Source organism: Prosopis cineraria, unplaced genomic scaffold (genome assembly GCF_029017545.1).
Source record: "Prosopis cineraria cultivar Desert tree isolate PC_DT_omini unplaced genomic scaffold, ASM2901754v1 PC1, whole genome shotgun sequence".
Lineage (NCBI taxonomy): Eukaryota > Viridiplantae > Streptophyta > Magnoliopsida > Fabales > Fabaceae > Prosopis > Prosopis cineraria.
The window spans coordinates 34,860,580-34,880,905 of record NW_026555332.1 but is presented as its reverse complement, the minus strand read 5'-3'; the positions used below and the strand labels follow the sequence as shown (position 1 = coordinate 34,880,905).

At 30.8% G+C, this 20,326-nt stretch overlaps 2 protein-coding genes across 3 annotated transcripts; one reads left to right on the top strand and one right to left on the bottom strand.

Annotated features, from left to right (window-relative positions):
* The first annotated feature begins 9,871 nt into the window (after positions 1–9,871).
* On the top strand, positions 9,872–18,356 carry LOC129315148 (uncharacterized). Of its 2 annotated transcripts, none has more exons than XM_054958718.1 (13): positions 9,872–10,191; positions 11,067–11,115; positions 11,592–11,863; positions 11,949–12,023; positions 12,109–12,167; positions 12,305–12,440; positions 13,559–13,655; positions 13,768–13,834; positions 14,460–14,558; positions 15,562–15,651; positions 16,663–16,817; positions 17,520–17,621; positions 17,744–18,356. In XM_054958718.1, the coding sequence occupies exons 3-13, from the start codon at positions 11,611–11,613 to the stop codon at positions 17,892–17,894; spliced, it is 1,284 nt and encodes a 427-aa protein (XP_054814693.1). In that variant the 5' UTR covers positions 9,872–10,191; positions 11,067–11,115; positions 11,592–11,610; the 3' UTR covers positions 17,895–18,356. The 2 variants fall into 2 exon arrangements, with proteins under 2 accessions (XP_054814693.1, XP_054814688.1); XM_054958713.1 differs by having other exon boundaries at positions 9,873–10,191; positions 11,586–11,863.
* Positions 18,357–18,752: 396 nt separating this feature from the next.
* On the bottom strand, positions 18,753–19,741 carry LOC129315166 (NDR1/HIN1-like protein 6). Its single transcript, XM_054958725.1, has one exon. It carries the CDS (start codon positions 19,675–19,677, stop codon positions 18,883–18,885), a length of 795 nt encoding a protein of 264 aa, XP_054814700.1. The 5' UTR covers positions 19,678–19,741; the 3' UTR covers positions 18,753–18,882.
* Positions 19,742–20,326: the final 585 nt, after the last annotated feature.

Here is a 20,326-nt window from a genome sequence, read left to right as displayed (position 1 = left end):
AAAAAATTTACTTCAATTTTTGCCATTCATCATACTATAAGACAATGGGAAAGGATGGTCTTGTAATTAATTAATAAGAACAAGGTTCAATTCAATCCAATGGAAACTCTATGTTCACCTCCGCTTAAATTTGATCCGTCAAAAAGACTACCACGCACGAGACAAATATTACATACAAAATGTATTATTATTTTGATTATATCATACACACACACACACACACATATATATATGTATATGCATGTCATTGGTGGTGGAGCAATATGTAATTGAGAGGGGGGCCTCACTTGAGAAAAATGATATGTTTGGAAGTATAGGTTTTTATATTTTATAATTTACACCTTTTACTTATTATACTTTACACCCCCCTTATTTTTATATTTTAAAATTTAAACCCATTTTAATCTTACTTTTTTAGCTTAGATCTATTCTAATTTTTAACTTAACCTCATGAATATTAACCTACAATTTCATTATACCTAACTATCAATATTATTTATTAATTATTTAAAAAATAGAAAAAAAATTTAATATGATTAAATGGACTCACTCTTTGTCCTAAATACTACTCAGAGAATAGTTAAAAAAAAATGCAATGATAAATAATGAATATTCAAAACTCAAGAATAAATTGGATAAATATTTTTCACTAACTTATTATTATACTTACAAATCTACAATTGAAAGTTAAATAGGGAACAAAGAAAAACAGAAGAGAAATAATTGATTGAAAAGAGACAGAAATATTTTTCTTTTATTGAGAATTCTAACTTCGTCATTGCCCCACCTGATCTAGGATCCTGACTTCATCACTGTATGTAATACATATGGTTAAGTTGAAAGGATATTTTGAAAGAAAGGCAGAGAGAAGAGAAGAGAAGAGAGAACCCGCGGTGTGTGGGAGGAAGAAGGGCCGTGTATGTTACGTGTAATAACATAGTGAGGAAAGGTAAGCGCGCGCGCACACATATATATATATATATATGTATATGTATATGTATATATGTCATATCATGTAGCAGCTGGCTAGGGTTTTTGACATTCTTTCGTGTCCCTTTCGTCCTTCGACTATGACACTTCTCCCTCTTTATTTGTCCCCCTCATCATAAAGTGCTGCTATATTATCATATGCCTCTAATGTATATTCTTACATACACATACATACATCATACCTATATATATATATATATATATAACTATTTTCTACGTTGCCTCCACCTTAATTATTGCGAGTCACTTTCCCTTATCCCTTTTTCTCAACTCAGACATATACAGGTTTTTAATTTCTTGAGCACTATGATTAATTAATTATATTAGTTTAATCTTTCAACCCACTACATCGCAGGCATGCATCTCCTTCTAAACACTACTCATACTGGTATCGTACGTTTATCAAAAGGAAAATTATATACAGACAAGCGTTATAGGTAAGAAATTTGGAAAAGTGATAGTTAGGTATAAAAATATTAAATTAATAACAGTTAAGTTTCAAACAATTTTTTTGAGAAAATAAGTCAAAAATATCAATAATTGTAAATTTAAGAGTTTTAATTGCAAATATATATTTAAGCATCAAATGTAATTCTTAAGATATTGTAACATGAATATATTTTTGTAACTATTTAAATTGATATTTGTAACTTATTTTTTAAAAAATTTTGTTAAAAATCTTAATGTCATTAGCTAAAACTTTTGGGATCTAATTGTCGTCAATATTTTTGGCGCCTAACTATCATTCTTTCAAGAAATTTAATTACTAATAAGTCTATTTTATGCAAAATGTCACCAGATTGATGACATGAGTAAATATCACATATTAACATATATGTATGTATATGTATATATATATATGCACGCACACATATGAGACCTATTATTAATTAATTCTTTTAGCTTCGGATTTCTGATAGAATATGGGATAAACGTTAATCAAGATTTCTCATTTGTATTGAAATCAGATTTTGAGTATTGAATAATTATTTTCTATTTTTCCAGTCTTTCTCTTTTTCTTTTCTCTCTTCCTTCCCCTTTTCGATCCCTTCCCATCTCATATCAATTTCTCTGTAACTCTCCCCTAGCTAGCGAATTTGTCGTGATAGAGAGACGTGTGTGTGTGTGTTTGTGAGAGAGAGAGAGACAATAACTATGTATCTCACTCTAGACTTGCATAATATATAAAAAGTGAAAGGTTTTTCCCTCTTCTAAAAAAAGTGCCAAAGTATATACATTTAGTCCTTTAATTTTATATAATATTTTAATTTAATTTTTTAATTTTATAAAGTATCTTTTAAGTCCTTTAACCCTAACAACATTAATTTTAAATGATTATTTTATGTATAAATTATTTTTATTTTAAAAAAATTAAACTTAATATGTCAACATTTGAGATTGTTTTTGTCAATATTTGAAAGTTCAATATAAAAATTTATTGAGATAAAATTAATAATGTTAGGTTAAAGGACTAAAAAGATACTTTATAAAATTAAGAGATTATAATAAAATGTTTATAAAGTTAAAGGACTAAATATATACTTTAACCTTAAAAAAAAATTAAAGTTATAACCTACCAAAAGCAACTAAGGGATGGTTGTTCTAACTTCTAATACACACACACACTAGGCTCCAATTTAATACACACATGTTTTATAAAAGATTTAATATTAAAAAAATTAGTACAGTCTTTTGAAAATAAACTTTAAATCATTTTGATCTCTTATGTATACATATCTAAATAATATATTTGTCAAAGTTCCTAACTGCTAATTTTTCCCTATGTAATAAATTTTGCTCAATACTTCCATTAGTGGAGAAGTGTACGTTAAATTATTTTTAATTTCAACACATGATTCATTATTTTCTTTTTTATTCAAATAATTCATTATTTTATCAAAAATTATTTTTTAAAAATAAATATGCTTACTTTTTTGTTTTTAAATTTCATTATAATCTAACCCTTTCCCATAAGAAATGGAGAGAAACTACATTGCTACCTAAATTAAAAGCATAGGTAAAAGAAATACTAAACACACGCCCATAGACAAATTGTAATGTCGTATATTAAAAACTCAAATCAGCGCATTTTCTTTATTTTTAACCTAAATAATTATTTTTAATTGATTAATATGATTGTGTAGGGTACTTAATTCACACACACGCACACACAAAAGTACATACATACATGCAAATATTATCAAACAAAAATAATCACTTCATTTAAATGAATGCTAATTACAAAATCACATGATTAATTTTTAATGATGATGATGTTTTATAGAAATCAAAGTTACTCAAAATATAAACCTTTTAAAGTTTAATTGCACATATTTAAAATTTAATTAACAAATAAAAATTATTATAATAAATAAAGGTGTAATATTATTTTAAACTAGTTTAAACTTCTACACATATGTGTGTGTGCATATATTAAAATTAAAAAATTAAAAAAGACTTGAATTTTAAACGGGCGTAGTCATATACGTAAATGCATATATGTTAACATGTGGTATTTACACATGTCACAAAAAAATTGGTGCAGGATATACCAAAGGTGTACAGTAAAAGCAATGAAAAGACAAATGCCATGCCAGCCCCTGAATATTTATTATTTTGGTGGGAACAACAAGTATTGGTGCCCTACCATCGCACCCAGAAAAGTTATTCTTTGACTCTTAATTTATTGAGGCTTTAGACTATTATATCTTTGTGCTCTTTTTTTTATTCACAAGTCTGTATTTATAATATATTTTATTAAAATAAAAAAATTTTAAAATTTATTACCTTTGTTTAAAATTTTTAATAACCTTCTAATTCTATCCTTATTAAATATATATATATATATATATATATTTTGTTTTTTTAATTCATATTTAATAGAGGGTAAAATGAGAAATTTTTACTAAAAATTTAATAACATAACTTATAAATATTATAAAAAAATTATCTCTCTACCTTATTAGTAGAATAGGAGAGAGTATATATTCTACCTTGTGCCTGCACATGAGTAGGGTTGGGTTGAGTATTACCCTTGCCCTAATGCCAAGCCAAATATGCAGTTCAAGCCAACATTATGCCCAAGTGTTTAAGTCAAGTTTAGCTTGAAAAATTTTTACAAATATTTTTTTGAAAAATATATAATTTTTTTCAAAAAATATAATTATTATCATTTAAAATATATTATTTATAAAACTAACATTAGAATCAAAAGTAATTTTTAAAAATTACATATAATCAACAATTGTGAATTAATTTTACATAACATTAAGTTAAAAACAAATTTGACCCTTGTTTGATGCCAGGCTCTATGTGTCTAAATGGCTCGTGTAGGGTTGGGCTAATTGAGCTTTTTTGGATGATGTGAACAGCCCTACTTATAGCCATCTATGCTTATTGTTGGGGTTTTTTGTGTAGTTGAAATATTTTCTTAATGCATGGGTGAATGAAGAAGAATCAAAGAACATTGAGGGGGGCAATGACAAATGAAAACCTCACAAGAATATTAATTGCAATCACGAATTTTATATTATTGAAATCAAAATAATATATCATGGTTCTTACTTATAATAAAATATTTTTTATTGATTAACGTGAAATTCACAACAGACTATTGTAAATTTTTAACTAATATTACAAAAATTTCAAATATTTTTTGTTAAATTTTCAAGCAATTTATCTATATATTAATAATAAAAATCACGAATAATTGACTTATGATTCACAATAAATTTTTATAAATTCTCAACTGATATTACAAATAATCTCAAATATATTTTGTAGGTTTTTCAAAACAATTTATCTGTATAATTGAAGCAAAAAGTCACAAGTGATTAGCTTGTGATTTATAATTAATTCTTATAAATTCTTAACTAACATTATAAATAATCTTAATTGTATTTTATTGCTTTTTTAAGTGATTTGTCTATATATTGATAGTCAAAAATTAAGATTCACAAGTTACAACTGACTCTAATAAATTTTTAGTTGACATTAATAATTCTAAGTATATTTTGTTGATTTGTCAACTAATTATTTACATTTTTTTTTAATTACAAATAAGAACCATAATCTATAATTAAGATTTAAGTAATTCAAGATTTATAATTATAATTAATATTCTTACAAGGTTCCTAATTGTCATTTTCCTAACATTGAGATCAAATACTATTTCATATATATATATATATATATTATAGTAATTAGAAAATATACTAATAATATTTTATTACTATCTTTTCATTTGAAACCAAAAATATTGTTAGTATATTTTAAAATTATAATGAAAAATTTTAGTGATAAAATATCTTAATTTTTAAATGAAATACATTTTTTACTCATTAGATTTAGATTCTTCAAATAATTTCATAATTTATAGTTTTTAATTCTTACTCCCTCCATTTAAAAATATAAGACATTTTTTAAGAAATTGAATGTTTAAAAATGTAAAATATTTTTAATCTTTTGAAGTATAATTATTATTTTTTTTTCTAAAAGTGTCTATATTAATGATGATTTTATATTTATCATAGAATGTTTAATAAGAATAAATATATAAAGATAAAGTTAATTAAAAAAATAAATAATTATTTTATTTAAAATAAAATTTAATTAAAAATATTTTATATTTTTTAAGTGGGTGAGTATTTGTTGGTTATAAAAAACCAATGAAACCGATTTTATTGACCCACAAAACGAGGGCCAGCTAGAATGGGCAGGACTTACAAGTGTCATGTTTCCATATTCCTGTCAGTGGTCTGCGATCAAACCGTCAATTCATCGCTTTGACAAATACGGCACGAGTAATTGATTTTGTTTCCCCCAGATTTTTTATATATGGAAGATACTATAGTCTAAAAATTTTAAAAAATTAAAAAAAAGGTCCCTTCAAAAACCTTCAATAAAATTAGAACGATACAAAAGAGATTAACATGATCATTACGTAAGGATGGCGCGCATATATTTTATCAATTCTTTTGCGTTATTTCATCTTATTTTTTTTATAAGATATTTCTAACATTGTCATGAAAGAAAAACTTAAAACTTACTCCTTCCGGTCTCATTTATAAGTTCAATTTTAGAAGATGTATTTGGTCCCATTTATAAGTCACGGTGCGTCTTTTTAGGTAATATTTGAGAGGTATTTCTAAAATTACCTTCTATGAAAGAGAAAAAGTAACAGGACATTACTTTTTAAATTTATTATATATGGGCATGTTTGGAATTTTACTTACTTTTATTCCTTGTACTTTTATTGTATTGATATTGATAAGGTTGGTAGAAATGACTTATAAATAGGACCGGAGGGAGTATTAGTTATATTTAGAAATTAAATAAGTTTCTATTTTTCCCTCATTTAAACCCATATGGTGTGATTTTGGAGGAACGAATTGACCAACATTATTAATATGAAGAAAGACAATATATATAAGAAAGATGTAATAAATATGCTATATATGGTAGACGTCCTATAAAAAGGATTAAAAAATTTCTCTTTTATCGTATCCCATAGGATCATCCGAGTGAAAGAGAAATGCACATGGCTTTCTATATATCCCAACAAACTTGAACAAAAAAGTTTTTTTTTTTTCCTGGGGGTTTTTCTGAGTTATGGTGCTCTCTAATTTATTGTTTGTATTTTTAAGTATCTATTCATGTAGAGGAAGAGAAAAGCAAATATCCAAAAAGTAAAATAGCATCATGTAAGCATAATAAAAAGTATGAAAATTTTCGTTAAATAAACGGAGGGAGTGCTAGCTACTCTTCCATTTTGAAAGGTTGAATATTTAAAAATTAAAATATTTTTTTATATTTTAAGGTATAATTATTATGTTTATTTTTTTAAAAGTGTTTTTAATGAATAAATTATTTTATATTTATTTTAGAGCAAAACACCTTATTAAATAAGGATAAGTATGAAAATATGATGTTAGTTTAAAGACAAGTAAATATTTTATTAAGAGGTAAAATTTAATTAAAAATGTCTTATATTTTTTAAAAAAAAATTAATTAAGTGGACACAAAGTGCATGCATGGTAGGGTTTGCTGAGGAAAGGATAAGCTACATAGCTAGTAAGATATCAATTTGATCAAGGCACGTTATAAAACTAAACCCATATATATCCATGTATACACTGTTCATAATAATGTAGAGAAATTAATGCAATGAAATAAAACTCTCTCTCTCTCTCTCTCTCTCTCTATATATATATATATATATATATATGTATACGTCGCACATCATTTCGTTAGTGGGTCTCGTCATAATCCTTCATATAAGTGCTGAAAGCCACCTCACGAGTATCCCAAGTTCAAACTTGTTCAAACTCAATTCATATCATTTTGTCGTCTTTATTGTTCGTTTTCTTCTGATTACCTCCTAGCTAATTTTAGTCCAATACGTCGTCAACACGATGCATTTATATTTCCTCCATATATCTTCAAGGCTCGAAGTATTCGATTCATTTGCTTTTGTTTTCGTCATATATGCCCACTTATTTTTAGGAATATAATTAATACGTTAGACACCAATTATAATTGCAATTGCGTTGATTCTAGTCCTGTTTATAAGGTAGAAAGGAAGTTTTTTCTAACTATTTATAAGACAAATTATCAACTTTTTATCACAAATGTTTTCTTTTATCCAATTAAATATTGGTAAAAGAAGATATATTATTCAAATATAGTACTCCCTCCATTTAAAAATATAATTTTTTTAGAAGTTAGATGCTAAAAAATATGAGGCATTTTTAATTTTTTGAAGTGTAATTATTATTTTTTTTAAAAAATATTTTTATTGATAATGATTTTATATTTATTGTAAGGTATTTAATAGGGATAAATATGAAAAGATAGGGTTAGTTTAAAAATAAATAACTATTTTATTAAAAGGTGAGATTCGGTTAAAATACCTTATATTTTTAAACAAATAGAGTATATTTTAATTGAGACAAATTTGTAATATTGTCAAATTTTTAGAAAGAGCTAATGAGTTTAAAGTATTCATTAGTTTCAATGAGACATATCAAAAGTAATCTATAAATTAGATCACAGGGAGGAAGTATAGGAATATTCTATTAGAAAAATATAAAATATTTTTAACCAGATTATACCCTCAATATTGATTTAGTTAATTGTATTTAAATTATTATAATCTTTTTATGCCTGCTTTTATATCATATCTCATGGTAAAGAGTTGTATGTTTTATTCAATAAGGATTTTTTTTTAAAAAACTTATTAAGTATACATTAAAAAATAAAAATATCTTATATTTTTGAATGGAATGAGCACTTAAAAATTTACAAAGATGAACCATGTGAATTAATTAACTATTATTGGTTAATCTATTCTCATAAAAACACGCTATAGTTTTATTGTTATTGATAATTAATGATGATTTGGGTTTATTTTTTTTTTTCCGGCCAAAAGAAAAATGCTATATCAATAAAAATACTAAAGCTCTAGAGGAAAGGGTTTAATTAAGATCACTAATTGCTACTATATCATTACTATCCGATTTTTTTTGTGTAATATAGACATGTATAATACGTACATGGCTTTTTTGGAAGAAGACTTGACACGTGTTAGCGACTTAGCGTGACCCTCTAATAATGTTGGAACTTAGAACCAAGTTTTTCCTTGTAAAATATTATATTTAGCAATTCTATAATATTATGATTATCAATTACATTATTAATCAATGCCAATAAACAACTATAAATTTTATTAAACAATATTTATTTTTCTCCACTTGTAATAAATTATTTCAATTTTAGGCACAACAAAGTTAATTATTAATATAACTTCTAAATCTCTCCATCTATGTATATCAATGACTACTTTTCAATTAAACTTATGTTCATATTAATTATATGCTTTTCTTTTGGTGTCAATAATCAATAATAGATTATAAATTTGATAAATAAATAAAAATAGGCTCATCCAATGATTGAGAACTCGATATTTTAATTTGATATGTTCAGATTCAAATTCAAAATATAGAGCAAAAGGGCAATCATTTTTATGATTACCCCTCATCAAGGAAACATGATTTTTGGGAGACAAAAAAAAAAGAAAAAGAAATAAAATTAAAGTGTTGCTTATGATTTCACAATTCACGACATCTCAACAATCTCATATGAATAGGTTCAATGAATGTGTGCTTGTTACGCAAATCTTCATGAATATCTCATGTTCTTATTTTTCTCCACCAGCAAAATATTCACACACACTTATGCCACAAAAAAAAAAAAAAAAAACACACACACACACACACACTCACTTTTCACATTCCAGCTACACTACATACAAGTTTGTACGATCTTCTGTGGATCAGCCCTAGGATTCACGAACAACTATTTTGGCTTCAACTCATAGAATTACAATTTCTGCAGATTTAATATAAATAATATATCTTGCTAACACCCACTTGCAATAGTTTTTTTTTAATTAATTCGAGGCTTATTATTTTTTTTTCAAAGCTCACTACAAGGCAATGTAGTCATAAAGCACTCAGGGGCGTGGCGAAATAATATTCTTGGCAAAGTACGACATTATTGAAATTGAATTGATTATTAAATTGATTAAAGTATTAATTTAAAAGTTAAATGTTAAAATCATAATTAAATTATGATAAAAAGATTATGTATAAAATATTTTATTAAAATAATTAAGATATTAATTTAACAGTTTACTAGTTTAATCAGATAAAAATTAAAGTAAAAGAAGATAAAGAAAATAAATCATATTTAATGGAGGTTCAAAAAAAAAATAAAAAAAAAGGGTGGAGATAGGAGTTGAACTGGGCGCCATTTAAACGCAATTGCTACTATCATATTAATGTAAAGCGACACAAGGCTAAGACCATTTCTAGCAGATGTGTTGGAGGCTAGTGTTGTATATAAGGACAAAGCAATATCTTAATGTTCTCTAATAATTAAATATAATTCCATTTTTGTTTCTACGGAAGACTCTTGTGTTGTGCCTTCCTCTATCTCCCTGTTCGTGCGAAGGAATGCATTAGAATCACATTTTTGAACTTTGCCTTTTCAATCTTCAGCAACAGGGCGACTGTGCTTCTGGGTTGCTCTCAAATTCTCATCTTTCTTTGATTTTGAACCGAATTTGTGTGGAGTTTTGTGCTTTCCAATTGACTCACTTGACCTTGCTGAATTCTTACCACTGTGCTGTTGAAGTTGATGGTAAGACTCATAAGAATGAATTTCTTCGCTTGGGTTTTTAACCCGTTTTCTTTTTCTGTTTGGGAAGTGAGAAATTAGAGGCTGAGAAGAGAAACGGGACAGAATGATTTAAGTGTAGAAAGTTCTTTGAAAGTCATGTTTATTTGAGGGTCCGTTTTTGGATTACGCTATAAAATTAGCTCAACCCAGTTCAAGCTATGTAATAGTACGAGTTCTGGGGAAAGGGGATTTTCTTTTCTATTTGTGGCTTTTAATCCCAGTTTTGAAAATTCAAAGTATTATATATATTTTCTTTTCACTTTAATGGAGCTTTTTCTCTTTTCTTAGAGTTGGTTTGCTTTGCTGCTCCATTCCTGTTTCCGATTTATTGTGCGTTTATTAATTGGAGTGGTTTAACGCTGTAAAGTTACGGATCGCTTCATCTATGAACGTGAGAAAAATATATAAAAGAATGCAAATATTTCTTAGCGTTTCTGCAATTGTTGCTTGTTGACATCTATTTGGCGATCCTTTACTCACAATTCTTGGTCTATGCTGAGGCTTCTTTCTTCTTGAAATTTATGATCTAATAACTTTAACTTGAAGCTACTTTGCCTTGAGGATGTTCTCGTTCTGGGTTACGTTGAAATCTGGTTTCTCGCCATTGATAGTGGGGTTTTTGTTTCCAAGTGTAATGGGGTGCACGGGGAATTCTTTCACGAGCCTTTTGATTTTCTGAGCTTGATGGAAACTTTTTAGACCTTTTCTCTTGCAATCACAATAAAGCTCTGACACAGACAACACCTGTCATGTCTCACGCCTTTCTTGTGATATAGTTGCTTTTAGATATATTTCCTTCTCAAGCTCAAGTCTCTACTTGTGATTTTTTTGCGCAGAGCTTACTAGAACTTTGACCAGATCAGTCGGCCATCAGGGCAAGACAAGGTTAGCTTGATTATTCTTTGGTGCTTAATGCTTATCTCCAATCAAGGGTTAGTCTTATGAAACTTTTCCACTTACAGAAAAAGTGGACGAAGAAGAAAGAATTATTAATTCAAATTGCTGATTAAAATATGCGTGTCTATTATAATAGTATGGAGAGTTCTAGTACCAATTATCTGTAATGCTGCTTGTGAGTAAACTACTACCACATCTTTTCTGGTTGACATTAAGTTTGTTTATGGCTTTCTTATTGTTGACCACTCAGCTTTCTTGCAACAATTCCCTACACTCTTTGAACTTTAATAAGATTAAGCATCATCTTTGTCACTGGAATATATTCATAAGAGCGTTTTCCCCTGTACTTTGCTCACAAGGTTGTGCTTTTAGATTCTGGAAACTAACCCATAAAAGTATTCATTGCTTACACTGGAACAGAAGATTATTGGTGGTCATTCAGTTTATTTCAATTGTAGCTTCAGGTATAGTGAGCATTCAGACATGGGTTGCCTTGTGTCGACTCCAAAGGATTCTGGTGGAAATAGAAGAAGGCCTGGGAGTATTGGGGAGGTTTCAGTTTATGTTCCTGGTCTAAGAATTCCTAAACCTGTTGATTTTGCCCAGTCACTTGGTGATTATTTGTCCAAGAATATAGTTGAGCGTCTATCAGCCCTTAGAACTCGTATAGTTGTAATGGCTGGTCAAGAAGGTCCTACAATTACGAGGACAAAAAGAAAAAGTGCCACCCAACATGGTTAGTTTTAGCAAAAGAAATGAAATCATTCCATGATAAATACGTTGCTCAAATTTATTGACGCATCACTAGATTTTATCTTCAGGAGGTTCAACGTTGTCGGACCTTCAGCGGGCTCTTGAGGACTATCTGCCTGTTCTTTTGGGGTTGGTTAAAGATGGTAAAACTTAAGTTAGTCCTTTTGTATTCGATGTATGCTCTTTCTTAGACAAGTCCTTATCATTATTGCTGATGTTTATTCGCAGGAAATCACCTACAATATAGAGTACAATATGTTTGGATTAATCAGGAGGATGAATCAGAGGTAACTCTCAACAAATAGATAAATGAACGAAGTATATAGTTTGTTTTGGGAGTTAAGATTTTCAGTTGAAGATTGCTGATTCTTTTCTATTCTTTTTAATTCTCCCTTCCCTGATTTGTGTGATTGATACTTTGCAGGAAACAGCCATGTCTAATGCTTGGTATGAAGTGTTGTCGGTTTTGCACTTGATGGCAACACTGTTATTATCACAGGCTAATTTATTGCTTCTTCCGAGAACATCTTCTGATGGTTATCAGCCAAAAGTATCAGAAGGTGGGAAATACATCAAAATTTCCAGTATATGTTAGTTCATCCTACTATCTTTTTATGGCTTTCATTGATACCAAACAACCTAAACACCTTTTGATAACAAGGGACTGTGAGTTGATCATGCCACTGCTTATCCCCATAAATCTCATCTTTCTTTCCTTTCAGATTAAAAATTTATCATCTGATCATGCAAATTTATTATGAACTTCAGAGCGTAGCTCACCATTGGATATGCAGACTAAAACTTATTCTCTCGATTTCATGGCAAAGAATATATCTTCTTGCATCTTCCATGGTAGCTAGACACATATAGCAGTCACTGTATTTCTCTCATCATTAGCCGCTGCTCCCTAGATACCCTGAGTTTACTGAATTTTTAACTTCACCTTCTTCACTAGCGAAAAGTTTAGGAAACTGTGCATACTTCCTTGGTCCGAAAGTAAAAATACCGGTTGCCCCTCTACTAAACCTTTCATCTTCATAATGGAATAATCTGCTCTTCCATTCATTGCATTTAAATATGCTATTGGCCACATTTCTTGCTTAACTTGACGTTCTAGAACCTGTTCTTGACTTTCACCATCTTGTACTAAAATATTGAAGAGTTGAGTGTATTTGTGATCTTCAGTATGCTTTTCTGGGCCCCAGTAGCTAATCCCTTTCTTCCCTCACCATCCATCTCCCACTTTGCTATCAAGGGCTAATTTATTACTTGTTCCAAGAACATCTGATGGTGATCCACCAAAAGTATCAGAAGGAAGGAAATACAGTAACATTTTCAGTACAAGTCAACACAATTCTCTGTTGCTTTATTGCTTTTTATGATACCAAACCAACTAAACAAATTTTGGTACCAAGACTCCAGGTGATTGGCTCAAACAAAATTCTATTAGAAAATGATTCAAGTTCAACAACTCTTCCTAAACTCTCTTTCATATTTATAGTGCACATGGAGATTCAGTTACTTCTCTCTCCTTGGCGAAAAAAAAAGTTACTTCTCTATCTGAAAGTAGCATACGGCTAACAATTAAATAATCTCTTAATAATGCATTTTATCTATTACAAGTATACATAACGCTTGGTCTGAGAATGAAAATTTAACTCTTGGTTCTTACTGGCAGAAAGCAGACGAGCTTCTGTTGATATTTTCTTAAAGGCAGCTGGATATCTGGATTGTGCTGTCAGACATGTTCTTCCCCAATTGCCTGCAGAGTTCAGGTTGGTACTGATCTATCGTGATGAATTGACTATGTGACACTTTGATAATCTCAACAACCATATTTACTATTGTGATATTTATTAATATTCTAACTGTTGGTTTTTATCTTAGGAGAAACTTACCAGTAGACCTTGCAGAAGGAGTTCTTCGAGCACTCTGTCTACAAGCATTAGGACAGGTATTAACATATGCTTTTAGAATGACTGAATCAATTATTATTATCTCATGAAATTCATCTAGATGCTCAAATTGGAATATATTTTTCTGAAATTTAGAACATTAAGAACCAAACGCCCCCTCTCATTTGTTGAATGAAAATCATGTGAATCTAATATTCTTGTCCTCTTATCACTGTTTATTTTGTTTGATGCTGAAGTCCTGGAGTACTGGATCACTATGTAATGATGCTCGTGAATCATGGTTATGCAAAGACATGTTAATTGGAATACAATTTTTTCTTCATCATGAGAGTCTGATATATTTGTGATTTCACAATGAAATTGGAAGTGAAAAGTGAAAACTGTTCAGCGGATTAATGCTGTTGCCAGATCTGATCAAAAGTATCTGATCAAAGGAGCAGTGTCTCCCTTTTAAAATTTGTTTATTCAAATTAGAAGATTTTGTACATTGGTAGCTCACCCATCAGTGGGAAACTCTTCCTCTGTAAATGGTATCAATATTCAATTTAACACTGGAGAAGGCGGAATGTTGAGTATATAGAATCCCCTCTCCCTTCCTCCTCCTCCTTTATCTTCTATCTATGTTGGGTGTACACTTGTTTATTTCTTCCCCAATCTGTTTAGGGCGTTGATATCCAACTTGGAATGGCAATTGATAGTACCAAAGCCACTCTTGCTGTGAAGCGCAGACTTGCATGTGAGATGGTGAAGTATTGGCAGCAGGTAAAAATGTCAAGTTTTTCATTGTCATACAGCCCTTACTATATAGCTATACCCAATCTGAGGCACGTATTAATCATTTTGCCTTTTGGATTTTGACTTCTATGCGTGGCTGAAATTTTCAAAGTAGTGCTTTAATCTATTAGGTATCTAATATGAACTGTCATTCTACTGCTTCTTATGCATCCCTATGTTTGCTTTCATTTCTGGATTGGTTGTTCAATTTTATTTGCATGCAAACTTTCAAGTTCTATGATCCTGTATAACTTTGTTTGAAAGTATCTTGATTATTTAATACTTCAAAGGCCAGGAGTTTCATTAGGTCTTCTAAATCAATTTGTCCTGGCTTTGCATTGCACAGGTTCTTTTACCCGGTCTCTGTTCTATAGGTGCATTTTCTGTTTTCCTGAAAGTAGTCTCTCCCTACTTTCTAGTATTTTAAGTCACAGGGGAAGTGATCCTTTATGTGATAAATATCCAATTTTCTCATATTGCCGTTTACTACTTTTCTGGTCCTATTTTGTAACGCAAAGAAAATATTTATTTGGTATTTTGGTCCTATTTATAGGGAACCTCAATGATTTTTGTGTCCATCTTTACCCTTTTGCCCCTATTAAACACTGAGAAGGTTATTAAATGTTGGAGTATTATTTTTAAAGTATGTATATTTAATAGAGGTAGAGTTGGAAACTTGTTGAATTTTTATATAGAGTTAATAAGATTTAAAGTTTCCTTTGATTTCAGTAAATATAATAGAAATAATTTATAAATAGGACTGGAATAAGTATATTTCAAATTGCTTAGTAAATTGATACTTTAATTAATGAATATCCCTTATTTTTTATGGGATTATCCACTTTTTCCCCTTGATTCTGCTTGTTTAACATTCTTTTTCTGAGACAATATTTGTTTATTATACATTGCTGTACATGTTTGTTCTTTGGTATTATAAAATGAGTGCATTTAATCAGGATGCATTATCTTGTTTGCCCTGTTTATTGTACAGGCTCAAGACAACATTATGAATATTCCATTAGCTAATGGTTGGGGTGAAAAGCATCGTCTATTTGTCAAATGGAAGTATGTTGAAGCAAAGGTATATGATTGTTATTTTACTTTTGGGTTATTTTCAATCTGGCCATTTTTTGGGGTGAACTGGAACTATTGTCTGTCAAACTGATTTGATTTTAGGGTTATTTCTTGTCGTTTAATACTATGGCTTATTGTATGGTAATATGTGAGAGGCAGCTAACTTCAGAGATCAGAGAAATAAGACAAAGAGGGAGACATTTGCTAGTTGATTGATATTCTAGTGTAAATAATAAAAAAGTGCAGCTGAAGTTACAAATTGGATCAAATAGTTGTCGTCTACTTTTTATCCATTGAGGATTAGGGTTTTTTTTTTTTTTCCCCCTGGTGCTGATATCAACTTTTCGCTTTCATTAACTAGGCAGAAACTTTCTTGTTAATGTGTACAACTAAGAGACTAACTATTTTTTATTTCTTGATTACACTAACCATATTTTGGTCCATTGTTTTTTTAACTGCGTTCTCTCCTTGTGACAAGACTCAAGATAATTTGGACCTGAGGCAAGTTATTTCCATAATAGCAGTGATGCATTGTGAAAGACAATTTGTTTTTATGATTGTTTATGGGAAAATGCTTATCATTGCCATCAACTTTCAATTTTGTGAATTAACCCTTCAACTTTGAAAATCATTTCAATGTCAGCTTTTTGCCTTTTTAGTTTGTCCATGTTACCTTCACTGTCACATTACCACACTGAACCTTCAATTTTTAAACCGCTATCTGGCCAAGAAAACTATTTTTGAACAATCTATTCAGCCGTTATTTTCTTGGTGAAAAATAAAAATTCATACTTAGAAACCAGTGTTTTTAGGGGGGGGGGGGGGGAACTAGCTATATTTTTTCACATGAACAGATCGTCTAATGATCAAATGTCTATTTACTAGAGCTTTATATGTAGAGAGGTGGCATGATTAGCTGAACTGCTACCCGTAAATTATTTGAGAATGAGTATGTAAGATGCATTCAACAGAAATAAGTGATTTTAAATTGTTTATATTTGGTTTATCTCTTCACCAGGCTGCAGCATATTATTATCATGGCTTGATTCTTGATGAGGGAAATACAGAGAAGTCTCATGGGATGGCTGTAGCTGCTTTACAAGCGGCTGATGAGTATTTCAAAGAAAGCAAGAGGCTGTGTGAGACGTTCAATGCAGCACCTCCGTTATCAAGGTCTCTTCTGTTCAAATGTTTATTATCTGCGCTGATACATTATTCTCCTCCATAGTCTACACTTCCCAAACCAACAGTTAAAATTATTAGTCTTACGTATGGCATCGGTTCTGAGAAGAAATAATGAATGTGCTATTTTCCTGTTAACTCTAGAGCATTTATGCTTGGTGGCCACAAGTGAATGCACATTGCAGCCACACCCAGGGTAAAAAAATGCGCAATAAAAGAATCTTATAATTAAAAAGGAATTCACATAATGTCTCTTTGTTTGTGGGTTCAGTTGTCATTAGGGTGGATCCAGTGTTAGCATTTGTCTTAAAGAAGTTATCCATTTTCATATAATTAAGCACCTTTAAACCTCCAATGAGTAATGCTGGAAAGCCTGGTGATTGCAGAATTTGTTGTTATAATATATCATTTCCAGGTGTATTCCCACTTCATTTTCCTCCTTAGTTTAGGAGAAATTGGTGGATAATTGGGGTTATCGACCTCAATTCCTCGACATGCATCATTGAAGATTTTAAAAAAGCATCACGTGAGCATCATTCACATTGGCCATCGTTCTCTTTATGTGCTTAGTTAATCTAGGTTCTCTGATAACCATGCTTTTGATTAGTTGGCATCTCGTGAAGAGCATAGTACTCTAGATTAGCAGTTCATGCACTTATTGTACAGCCCACCTAACTAGAAGTCTTGTTGCAGAAATCCACCAGTTTGGGGGACCATGAAGTATCTCTCAGAGAAAATTCCCAAGGATACTTCGAGCAAGGTTCGAATAAACCGAGATCTGTACTCTCATGAGAGGTAAGCTTTTCTGGATTGCATTAATAAATTGTTGCTTAATGCTTCTTGATTATCATGCTTGGGCTTGATGAATGGAAGTATGATGACCAAGTCATAATAATATCTGTTAATTTGTATTACAGAATCATGGAGACAGCACCGACATTGCCCGATTTTGCATTGGCCTTGAAACCAGATGAATTTCAACTTCCTCAGGTGGATCCCTCCTGGAAAGGGGAGAACATAAAAGCAGGACAAACTGGCCCCAACAATCTCAAGGGTGACAGTAGATAAAACCTCGGAAATTTGCAGATTTTGAAGATATGACAGAGGTTTCCAACTCAAAGGGTAAAAGCGTGATTTTTCAGTCGTTGTCAATAGAAAAATTAGTTTCTTCTTGGCTTCTCTTTTCCCTGGGCCTTTTTCTTCTCTCCTTAATATATGAAAAATGCCCAAAAAATAGAGCTTTGAGTGGTGTCTATAATGTTATTGCTCTGGTTCAGGGAAAAGATGGTTCCTTGCCGATGCCCAAATAATATTATTGTTATTTATTTCAAAGTAAAGCCAGTCAAATGCTCAATTTGGTAAATCAAAGTTTGTATGTGATTGTGTGGAAATGAAGATGAAGTTGACATGAGCAGGAAGGAATGATTTCATTTGCAGATTCCCAAAACTGAAGATTTCCCTTCCCCTTCCCTTATCATGCCTCTCCAATTTCCCGCATATGCTATCATCTCATGTCTTATTCCCTTTTCATCTTGCTGTTTTGCTTTGATTCTCTCGATTCAACTGTCTCGCTCCTTTTTTCTTTCACATTGAACAATGGAAAGTTTGTTCTGTAGCTAAAACTGATAGCATGATCATAAATTTACTTTCATTCTCAACCTTAGTGAATATTACCGAATGATGATAATAGAAGCATAATAAATCTTGTACGCTTATTTTCTTTCTTTCTTTCTTTCTTTCTTTGTTTTTTTTTTTTTTTACTTCAACTCTCAAAAGTATCAAATGTGTCTTGCGCCATTCAAATGAGAAGAAAATTATTGGCATCAAAGAAGTTCTAGTGCATCTATTATAATTTGAGATCTAAGCTAAAGTCTGTATCCACTGAAAGGGGAAACTAGAGGGCAAATCCAATGAAGGCCAATAGCGTTGTACCAAATAAAAGAGAATGAAGACTTATTATTCCGAAAAGAATATTTTTCACTATAAAAACAAGCGATATTCTGAAAAACTGCAAAAATCTACGTAAAGAATGAGACAGAACCAAGATTATGACAAATCAAAGTTTCAGTCCGAATTTACAGTTACTAGCCTTGATGCTTATCAGACTATTAGCAGACAAGCTATCTACCACCAGCATGCATTTCCCCAAGATTCTGACCTTCCTCAGCTTCAAACTCCCAAGTTTGATAGCTACTGGTGCATGCACTATAAGCTCCAATGGAACTATTCCTCTCTGTTGTTGCTCTTGCAGTGCACTCATCAATGTGCTTCCTGATTCAGCTTGTCCACTTAAGGACATATCAAGCACTGTTCTGTTCTGATGGCCTTGGTAGAATATGGGCAATGACCCTTCACACAGCTGAGATTTTGTGAACCATACACTCAACCTTCCTCCTTTCTCATAGTAAATTCCAATCTTCTTGTTGGGGTTATTTGCTATGATCTTCACATCAAACTTTGCATACAGTGTCATGTCCAAGTTCAGCCTCAGATCATTTATTCTTAGACTTTCTACCGAGTAATTGGGTAGCTTTGGTTTGAAAATTAGGTAAAGGGCTCCTAAAGTTGCTCCCAAGACAATGAGGAGAAGAAAAACTAAGCTTAGGGCCCAACAAATGCACTTGCAGAAGCAGCTTGTTCCTCTTTTTGGTGGTGCTAATAGAGGAGGATGATGATTCTGCACATGACTACCCTTTTCTGATCTTGGGAAACTTGGAGGTATAAGAGGTGTTTTTGGTGGCGGCCGTGGTGGCGGCACTTCTGTATCCACCGCAGCTACTGGGAGGATTATCTTCCGATGAGGAGCCATGAATGAGTTCTCTTGTGTCAAACTATTGGTATATATGATCATGAATGAGTGCTACTTTATTCAGCGTCCACTTATTTCATCATTTGATTATGAATAATATACTATTGCTGGGAGGTGATCTTCCTCACCTAATATAACATTACAGGATTTATGTTTGTAATAAAAATCCAATAATTAAATAGTATAAATTGGTAGTTCATCTAAAAAGGCAATGGTCGTTGAGTGAATGCAATAAGAACCAGCAAGTTTCTTTTGTTTTTCTTTTTGGCGTGCATCATATACTGGAAAACACCACTTTTTGGATCAAATCAGTGGAAATTTGGCTATCACAAGAAAACTCCTGTTTGACCAGGCAATGACCAAAAGCGAAAAAGAAAATTGGAGTGCCAAGCGGCATTGATATCAGTTTTACTTCAATTTACGTTTTGTTTTTGATTGGCTCTTATTTAATGGGCCAAGGTTTGTCCTGTGAAATGGGTGTGTTTTTTCGTTTTGCTTCTCTCTCTCTCTCTCTTCTTTTTTTGTTTTTGTTTTTTTTTTTTTGTGTGGGTGGGCTGGCTGGTGGCTGATTAGAGGGTTCAACGGAAGTTAAACAATTCCTATGGATTGTTTGAATAAATTGGTTAAGAGTAGTTTAATCAAAGGTTTCGAGATTGAAACCTTTATATATAGTAGCGATTAAATTTTTGAT

Excerpts from the sequence above, each read along its gene's own strand:
- LOC129315148 (XM_054958718.1), top strand. The coding sequence starts at position 11,611 with ATGGGTTGCCTTGTGTCGACTCCAAAGGATTCTGGTGGAAATAGAAGA. Across the intron at positions 12,168-12,304 it reads ATCAGGAGGATGAATCAGAG|GAAACAGCCATGTCTAATGC; the intron begins GTAACTCTCAAC and ends GATACTTTGCAG. Across the intron at positions 13,835-14,459 it reads GTCTACAAGCATTAGGACAG|GGCGTTGATATCCAACTTGG; the intron begins GTATTAACATAT and ends CAATCTGTTTAG.
- LOC129315166 (XM_054958725.1), bottom strand. The coding sequence starts at position 19,677 with ATGATCATATATACCAATAGTTTGACACAAGAGAACTCATTCATGGCT.